At 69.5% G+C, this 8,953-nt stretch overlaps 1 protein-coding gene across 1 annotated transcript; it reads left to right on the top strand.

Moving 5' to 3' along the window:
* Positions 1–1,656: 1,656 nt before the first annotated feature.
* Positions 1,657–8,408, top strand: SORBS3 (sorbin and SH3 domain containing 3). Its single transcript, XM_084302211.1, has 19 exons — positions 1,657–1,829; positions 3,157–3,256; positions 3,378–3,622; positions 3,699–3,762; positions 3,842–3,874; positions 3,976–4,036; positions 4,145–4,238; positions 4,342–4,383; positions 4,513–4,599; positions 5,082–5,137; positions 5,782–5,909; positions 6,031–6,107; positions 6,177–6,223; positions 6,347–6,461; positions 6,548–6,673; positions 7,186–7,593; positions 7,678–7,757; positions 7,829–7,935; positions 8,014–8,408. Exons 1-19 carry the CDS (start codon positions 1,791–1,793, stop codon positions 8,073–8,075), a joined length of 1,971 nt encoding a protein of 656 aa, XP_084158337.1. The 5' UTR covers positions 1,657–1,790; the 3' UTR covers positions 8,076–8,408.
* The last annotated feature ends 545 nt before the right edge of the window (positions 8,409–8,953 follow it).

The following is an 8,953-nucleotide window of genomic DNA, read 5'->3' as shown; positions in this document are numbered from 1 at the left end:
TCTCCATGCGCTCTCCCACCTCTCCGACCCCCTCATCACCCCAATCACCCTTTTTTTTTTCCCCTTCACCCCTTTTTTTTCCCTTTCACCCCTTTCCAGAACCTCATCCCACCACCTCCTCCCCAACCTTCCCCCTGTTTGGGGTCAGCCTCCGGCCTCGCTCCCCTTCGGGGGTCTCCCCTTTGGCCTCGCCGTCCCGTGGCCGTCCCCCGGCCTCGCGGCGCGCTCCCGGCTGGCATCGCCGCGCTGAGCAAACAGGAAACACTCGCCCTTTGTTAATCCTGGCCCGGGCTGCGCGTTAAATATTTATCTGCCCGCGGAGGCTGGTGCTGGGAGCGGGGCGGGGGGAGGCTGGGACAGAGGCCGGTGGCACGGGGACGCAGCCCGGAGGCTGCCGAGGTGAGCGCGGCACCGACAGCGCACGGAAATGGGTCCGAAAAGGGGGTTTCTGGTGATGGTGAGGGGTCATGGGGGGGGTTTCCACGCTTGGAGGGCTGTGCCGGGGGAGGCTGTGACCTCTGGGGGACCTCTGGGTGGCACTGGGGACGTGGCGGGGTGAGCAGGGGTGAGGGTGGGATGGGGTTGCCAGCACCGCGGGGTGCGCCGCCTGCACCCCTAATTGCAGCCCTATAAATTGCTGCCCCCTAATTGCTACCCCCCTAATTGTTGCCCCCCTAATTGCTGCCCCCCAAATTGCTCCTGTGCTGCCTCTCCGGGGCCGGACTCCGTTCCCTTTGGGGTTCCACGTCCTCCAGGAGCGAGGAGGGTGCCCTCTCCCGTCACCTTTGTCCCTTGGGTGCCCCCGCGCCCTGCGCCTTCGTCCCCAGCTGCGGCTTCTCGGTGGGGGAGGCCGGCACCGAAGCCTCCCTCCCGCTCAGCCTCCGCTCCTGGTGGGGGGGAGGCCGGGCCTCACGTGAGGAGCACGGGGCAGGGAAGGGCCGGGGCTGCCCGGTTTCGGGGCCGTCAGCAGTTTTGGGGAGCGGCGAAACCGGGAAGCGAGCGTGGTGGTGGGGAGCAGCCGGAGGGAACGAGGTGGGCTCGGGGGGCGCGCGCCCACCCTGGGGCATCGGGGAGTTGGGGTGTCCAACGGGGGGGTCCCCAAATCCTGCCCCCCCCAAAAAAAAAGGGATAGGAGGTCACTGTAGGAAACCAGGCAGCAGTGGGGACGGGGATTGCGTTGTCCGTGCGCCCCCGTTGAGGGGTTGTAGGGCAGCACGGAGCCCCTCTCCGCACCCCAGACCCCAACCGAGCCATTTTCTCCCCAAAACCCCCTTCCAGAAGCCCCCCTCGGGCCAGCAGGGAGGACCCCACGGGGGGTGCCTGCAGCGGGGAGCCGTCGGCGCCGGGCTTGGCCCCGTGTCGTCAGCGGGAAGGCGTGCGCGGGGCGTGGGATGAGTTCAGCCTCTTGGCTCTGCTCCCTGGATCCCGTTCCTGGAAATGTCACTGGAAACTCTGAATGGGCCGGCCCTGCTCCAGAGCGGGGCGCACTGGGGGTGGGGAGGGGGGGACACAAACGCGCCCCGGGGTGGGGGGCACCAGGGCACGCGGGCACCCGTCGGAGAGCTCGGGATCATCCGCGGGGCTTGGGGCTGCTGCTGGAGAGAGGGGGGGGCTCGGGGATGCTGCAGGGGGTTTGGGCTTGGGGGGCCTCTCCCCGCCACCCACCCGCTGCGTGCTGAGCTCGCGGAGAAACATCTCGGGCCGCTCGTTCCTCGCCCCTGCCTGCTGCTCCCCGCTCCCCCCGCCGCCCACCGCCTCCGTCCCGCGCCCCGCGGGGCTCCACGGGCCCCATGCGCGGCCCCGCTGCCCGCGGGCCCCCCGCCCGGGAGGTAAGAGGGGGCTCCAAGGGGGTGCAGGGGGGCTGCAGGGGTCCGATGGGGTGCAGGGGGTGTGGGTGCCTGCACCCAGCTTTGCTCGCTTTAGGGTGAATGTTTCTTGGGGTGTTAATCCCGTTAATTACTGGCGGGCTCCGTGCGGAGCTGGCGGTGGTGGGACTGGGGGGCCGGGGGTCCCACGTAGGTGACGTGCGGGGTGCCGGGGGTGAAAACGCACCCGGGAGGGGCTCCTCAGCCAGCTGGCTTTTTGAGGAGGGGTCTGCGAGGTGCTTGGGGCCCTGCCAGGATCCCCCGAGGCGCCCAAGACCCCACGCCGAGGGGTCCCACGGGTGAGGGGCGCAACGCGGTGCCGCCGTGCCCGGTGCGCACGGTGATGCTCGGGGGGCTCCTGGGCAGGGGGCGAGCAGGACACGGGTGCTGACAGCACCCCAAAGGGCTCCCATCGTGCAGGAGCCACCCCAAAGTGGGGGAACAAGGGGGTTAAGGGGACGGGGAGGGGGTCCCATCCCCATCCTGGTGCGCCCCCGCCCCGAGCTGCAGCCCTGGCAGCGCGCTGCGGCGGTGACTCATGAGCTGCGCCTCTGCCGCCCTTCCCACTCCTCCCGCTGCTGCTCTCATCTCCTCTCCTCTCCTCCTGCTTCTCCTCCTCCCCTCCCTGTTTGCTCGGCAGGGTGGGGAAAAATACTTTTTGGACTTTCTGTTTCGTTGCTCGGCCCCGGGGGGGAGGCTGCGCCCGCTCTCCCCCCCCCTCTGCCCCCACATGCCCGGGCGCGCTTCGCCCGGCGGCTCCCGGCACGGCACGGCAAGGACGTGGCTGGCACCGGGATGCCGGGACGATGTGCCACCACTTGGCCACCACGCCAGCCCTCCCCTGGGTGTCTTTTTTTTTCCCTTAAAAGGCTCACGGGGATTTTGGGGGCCCCCAGGCAGAGCCCCCCGAGTGGAGCTGGTGGAGCCGGGGGGCACGGGGCCGCCTGTGGTGGGGGGACGTGGGTTTGGGTGGGGGGTTCCCAAAGGTGGTGCCAAGCCTGGGGGGGCTGGATCCGTCTGTGGCCACGTGGAGAACAAGTGGGGGAGCCCCGAGGGGGCTGGGGGGGCACGGACCCGCCGTGAGGGGTCCTATAGGGACCCATGGGGGGCCCTATCCTGGCTCTGAGCCCAGAGCCTGTGCCCCTGTGCCCCCCGGCGGGACTGTGGGGACCCCCCCAGCACGTGGTGATGTGGCTGAGTGGGGCTGGGGGCTGCGGGACCCCTGTGCCTGTCGAGGGGGGATTTGGGGACCCGCTCCTCAACCCCCCCCGTTCGCCCCGTCCTCGTGCAGCAGGTGCCCGTCATCCACCACCGCGGCTCCAACACGCTGAATTTCGACTTCCACGACCCCTCCCCAGCTGAGCACGCCCGAGCCGCCCCCAGAACCCCAGGTACCTGCCCCCAGCCCCCCTGGGGCCCCTGCCCTGCACCCTTGGGACCCAGCAGCTGCCCCCACGCGCTGCTCAGCGACACCCAGGGGCGTCACCACCCTCCCCATCACCTCGTCCCCAGCCAACGACTGGTACCAGACCTGGCCGGCCAAGGAGGCGAAGGCTCCCAGCACCCCAACACCCGCTCAGGACCCCATGCAGGGCCCGGGGGCTGCCGCACCCCCAAATCCCACCCCCAGCTGCCCAAGGCCACCGGGCTGGTCGGCCACATGGACCAAGGACAGCAAGTGGCGCGAGCGGCGCTGGGTGAAGTACGACGGCATCGGGCCGGTGGACGAGACGGGGATGCCCATCGCCTCGCGCTCGGTGAGTCGGGGGCGTGGGGCCGGGCTCTGCCACCCCTTTGGGACCCTTCCTCACCATCCCCACCGTGTCCCTGCAGAGCGTTGACCGCCCCCGGGACTGGTACCGCAGCATGTTCCAGCAGATCCACCGCAAGCTGCCCGGTGAGTCCCGGTGCCGCCGGTGCCGCCGGTGCCGCGGCACGGCACGGTGCCCCCTCAACCTCCTTCTCCTTCCCCACAGAGCCAGACTGGGATGCCCAGCACTGCCCCACAGGTAGGTGCTGCCTGGGGACGGCACCGCAAGGCTGGGGACCCCCAGGACCCCCCCCAGGAGCCCCAGCTCAATGTGGTGTCTCCGTGTCCCCCCCCCCTCAGAGCCGCGGAGGAAAGGGCTGCCAAAAAACGAGCGTCCCGGTGTGCCCAACGGGACGGACTGGTGAGTGTGGTGGCACGGGGTGGCATCACCATGGGGGCACGGGGACGCTGTCCCCAGCAAGGTGCCCGCATGGCACGGGGGGGCTCAGCTCCCCCCGGCTCCCCACAGGGCCCAGTGGGGTGACCCCGGTGCCGACGCAGAGCCCGGCAGCATTTTTGACTACGAACCGGGGAAATCCTCAGTGCTGGAGCAACCCGGGCAGGTAAAATGGGGGAAATTCCTCCTGAAACAGCACAAAGCCCCTTGGGGGGTGCCCACGGGCACTGCGGGGTGCCCAGAAATAACAGCCCCGTGCCCTTTTACAGCCCCCAGCAGCGGTGCCCCCAGCACGAGCTCAGCCCATCGAGGTAAGCTGCTGAACCCAAAGCCCTGGTGGCTGGGGGGTGGCTGGGAGGGGACTGGGGGTGGCAGCGGGGGTCCCGCTGGCACAGGGCGGTGCCCAGGTCGCTCCCCACAGCCCCGTCCTGCCCACGCAGGTGCTGCTGCAGCAGGAGCTGGAGCAGCTGAGCGAGGAGCTGGACAAGGACATGAGGGCCATGGAGACGCGCCAGCAGCCCCGCAAGGTACCCCACACCCCTGCCACCCCCCCGAGGGGCTGACGGAAGCTGTCTGAGCACCCCGATGTGCACCCATCCGGACGCGTGCGCCCACCCAGAGGTGCACCAAACCCAGACGTGCACCCAATCCGGCTGTGCGCCCAGCCAGACGTGCGCCCACCCGGCTGGGCGTGCGCCCGGCGGACCCCGGCGGCGCACCAAGGGGGGCGCACACCCAGCCCGATGCGCAACCCAGCAGGATGGGCGCACACAGCTGGAGCCCTGCACATCTGGACGGGCGCACAGCTGGCCACCAGGACGTGCCCGTGGCCGTGGTGCCGTGGCCGTGGCGCCGTGGAAGCTAGGACCCAGCCCGGCGGCGCCGTCCGGCTGGCTGCCGCTGGCTGTGCGCAGCCGGAGCTGGACTCCCTCGCTTCCCGCGGAGACTCGGCCTCTCGGATGATTAATTTTTCTCTCTCCCACCCCCTTCCCGCTCCTCTCTCCGGCAGAGCTCGGCGGCTGCTCCCACCGCTCGCTCCCCTGCTCCGGCCTCTCCGGCGGCTCGGTGAGTACGGCCGCTCGCTCCCCAAAACCCCCAGCCCCATATCCCACAGCCCCAAATCCCGCAGCCCCAAATCCCCCAGCCCCAAATCCCCCAGCCCCAAATCCCGCAGCCCCCAGCCCCTCTCCAGCCATGCGACCACCACGGGACGGGACCCCACTCATGGCTGGCTCATTCCCCGTGGAGATTTGGCTACTTTGGGGTGCCCACCCTGACGCCCTGCTCATCCCCACGTCCCCCCCCCACCACCCCGAGCCCCCCGTGGCTCCGCTGGCTGCGCCCTCCCCACGGCCGGACACGGGTGGGGAGCTCGGAGCCCGGAGCAGCTCCGGGGCTGGGCTGGCTGCCCGCTGGGTGGGACGGGGCTGGGACGAGGCTGACCCTTTCCCCTGTCCGGCCTGCGCGGGGACACCGTGTCCCGGCGCTTGGCTCAGCCCCAGGGGAGGTGCCGGGTGCTGGCTTCCCACGCCGCGGGGAGGGGACACCGGTGACAGCAGCCCCTGGGGGTCGGGGCGGCCACCCACCCCTCCAGGACCCCCCCCCCCCATTGCACCAGGACTCCGGGGTTCAATACTGGGGGGTCTGTCCCCGAGCTGCGCCCCAGGATGGAACATTTTTGGTGGCACGTCTCCCGCTGTCACCCGCAGGAGCCCGCTGCTGTCCCCCCGCCGGCTGCAGAGCCCCCCCGGTGCCCCCCACCCGCCCGCCAGCCCCAGCATGGAGAGGGGGGGGCTGGGGCTGGCCGGGGAGCGGAGCCGTGCGGCCCCCAGCAGAGGTGAGACCCCCCCCCATAATTTAAGCCCAGATTTGGGGCACCCCGTGCACCCTTTCCCTTCCTCCTGGTGACCCCCCCACACGGTGACACCCCCCCCAAAGTGACACCCCCCTCCTTGCAGACCTCAGGCCCGGCACCCTCCCCAGCCTGTCGGATTTTGGGGACCCCGCAGAGGCTGTCAAGAGGGAGGAGAAGAAGGTGAGGCCCCTTCCTGGGGGGGTCGGGGATGGCCAGGGAGGGCCCCCCCTTAACCAACTCTCCCCCCAGATGAAAGCTGCCCGCCTCAAATTCGACTTCCGAGCCGAGTCCCCCAAGTAAGTGACGACGTCCCCGTGTCCCCAGGGGTCCTCGGGGGGGGGACACCAGATCTTAGGGGGGGGACACACGCCGGTGTCCCCCCCCCTGGGGCCAGTGTCCCTGAGGGCTGCTGCTGGCAGGGAGCTGACGCTGCAGAAGGGGGACATCGTCTACATCCACAAGGAGGTGGACAGGAACTGGCTGGAGGGCGAGCACCATGGCCGCGTGGGCATCTTCCCCTCCAACTACGTGGAGGTGAGCCTGGGGGTGCCGGGGGGTTTTGGGGGGGATTTTGGGGAGCCTGGAGATGATTTCCACCCCCCTGTGTCCCCATGCCATAGGTGCTGCCCCCCACCGAGGTGCCCAAGCCCATCAAGGCGCCCAGCATCCAGGTGCTGGAGTACGGCGAGGCCCTGGCGCTCTACAACTTCCGCGGGGAGCTGCCCGTCGAGCTCTCCTTTCGTAAGGTATTGACGTGCCGAGCCGTGCCGGGCTGTGCCGAGCTGTGCTGAGCTGTGCTGAGCTGTGCTGAGTTGTGCCAAGCTGTGCCAGGCTGTGCCAAACTATGCTGAGCCATGCTGAGCTGCACCGAGCCGTGCCAAGCTATGCCGAGCCATGCTGAGCTGTGCCAAGCTGTGCCAAGCTATGCCGAGCCATGCTGTGCTGTGCTGAGCAGTGCCGAGCCATGCTGAGTCGTGCTGAGCTATGTTGAGCCGTGCTGAGCCGTGCTGAGCTGTGCCAAACTGTGCTGAGCTGTGCCAAGCTGCACCGAGCTGTGCCGAGCTGTGCCGAGCCATGCTGAGCCATGCCAAGCCATGCCAAGCTGTGCCGAGCCGTGCTGAGCTGTGCTGAGCCGTGCCAAACTATGCAGAGCCGTGCCAAGCTGTGCCAAGTTGAGCCGTGCCGAGCCATGCTGAGCCATGCTGAGCCATGCCAAGCCGTGCCAAGCCGTGCTAACCCACATTCCCCCCCCCAACAGGGCGAGCGGGTCTGCCTGGTGCGCAGGGTGGACGAGCACTGGTACGAGGGGCGCATCTCGGGCACCAGCCGCCAGGGCATCTTCCCCGCCAGCTACGTGCAGGTGCTGAAGGAGCCGAGGGTCAAAGCCTCGCCCGACGACTTCCCACCCTCGCCCACCCCCGCCAGCCCCCGGCTCCCCGCCGTGGCCCCCTCCCCGCAGCACTCCCCCGGCCCCCGTGGCCCCCAGCTCCCCGCCGGCTCCCCCGGGACCCCTCGGCGGGTGCCGGAGCGGGGTCCCGGTGACCCCGGTGGGTGCCCGTCCTCCCCTCACCCCCTCGGGTTCGCCTTTCCCCCCTCCCCAAAGCTGCCCCGTGCTGGAGCCCCGGCCCCCAGCCCCTCACCAGCCCTCGCCTGGCCCCCCGAGCAGGTGAGTTGCCCCCATCCCCATCCCGTAACCCTATTAGGGCCGCGGGTGCTGCCCCATAACACCTCTCCCTTTCTCCCCTCACAGCGCCCAGCCGTGGGGGCACCCGCCAGCACCCCCCCTACCCCTTCCCCATCCTACAACGGCTCCGAAATCCAATGGACCCCGTAAGTAGGGCCGGGAAGGTCCCGGTGTCCCCGTGTAGGGCCAGCAGCCCCCTCACCACGGCACCCCACAGGTACCGGGCTCTCTACCAGTACCGACCCCAAAACGCCGACGAGCTGGAGCTGCAGGAAGGGGACCGCGTGGACGTGATGCAGCAGTGCGACGACGGCTGGTTCGTGGGTGCGTGGCCGACGGGGACGGGATGGGGACAGCTTGGGGGGGTCACCGCCGGCCTCACCGCCTCGCCTTTCTCCCCAGGGGTGTCCCGGAGGACGCAGAAATTCGGCACTTTCCCCGGCAATTACGTGGCGCCCGTGTGAGCGGAGGAGCCACGACCCCACAACCCCCCCCCCTGCGGCCACCCACGGGGGCACGAAGCCCCCCCAGCTCCTGCCGCCCCTATGGGGTGCCTCTAACAGGGACCAATCCTCCACCCGGTGCCTTAACCCGACCCTTTTTTCGCTCTGCCCGGTGCCTTATCGCCCACAACCCGGTGGCCGTGCCTCTCCTTCCCTCTCCGGGTGGTGCCGGGGGGGGGGTCCCCGGGGGTTCCCCGGCCCGGCCGTGACGGCTGCGACCCGAGACGCCGGCCCCGGGGCCGTGCCACGCGTGCCTTTGCTTCTTGTCCAGCATTAAAACTCAGCTCAGCCCCACCTGAGGCCCTGCCTGGTGATGTGGGGACGGGGATGGAGCCGGTGGGGAGGTGCCCATATGGGATTTGTGGGGGCAGGGACCCTGGGGGCTGCATGGCGGGGACGGTGAGTGGCCCTATGGGGTCAGGGGCGATGCTGCGTGGGGTTGCAGTGGGGTGTGTGGGGCTGTGGTGGTGCTGGGGGGGGGTTTAATGGTGTTTGTGGGACTTGCAGCGGTGCATGGGGTGCGCCGTGGTGCTTGTGGGGCTGCAGGGGTGCTTGTGGGGTTTTTTGGTGATGCTTTTGGGACGTGCAGCCGTGCTCACGAGGCCTTGCAATGGTGCATGGGGGGGTTGCAGCGGTGCAGGGGGGGTTGCAGTGATGCATGGGGGGGGGTTATAGAGGTGCATGGAGGGGGTTGCAGGGGTGCAGGGGGGGTATAAAAGTGTATGGGGGGGGGGTAAAGGTGCATGGGGGAATTGTAAGGGTGCATGGGGGGTGTAAAGGTGCAAGGGGGGGTTGTAAAAGTGCATGGGGGGGCTGTAAAGGTGCATGAGGGGTTGTAA

The sequence above is a fragment of the Netta rufina genome (assembly GCF_964035555.1).
Source record: "Netta rufina genome assembly, chromosome: 27".
Lineage (NCBI taxonomy): Eukaryota > Metazoa > Chordata > Aves > Anseriformes > Anatidae > Netta > Netta rufina.
The sequence above is the reverse complement of the archived record's forward strand: the minus strand, read 5'-3'. Positions and strand labels throughout refer to the sequence as shown.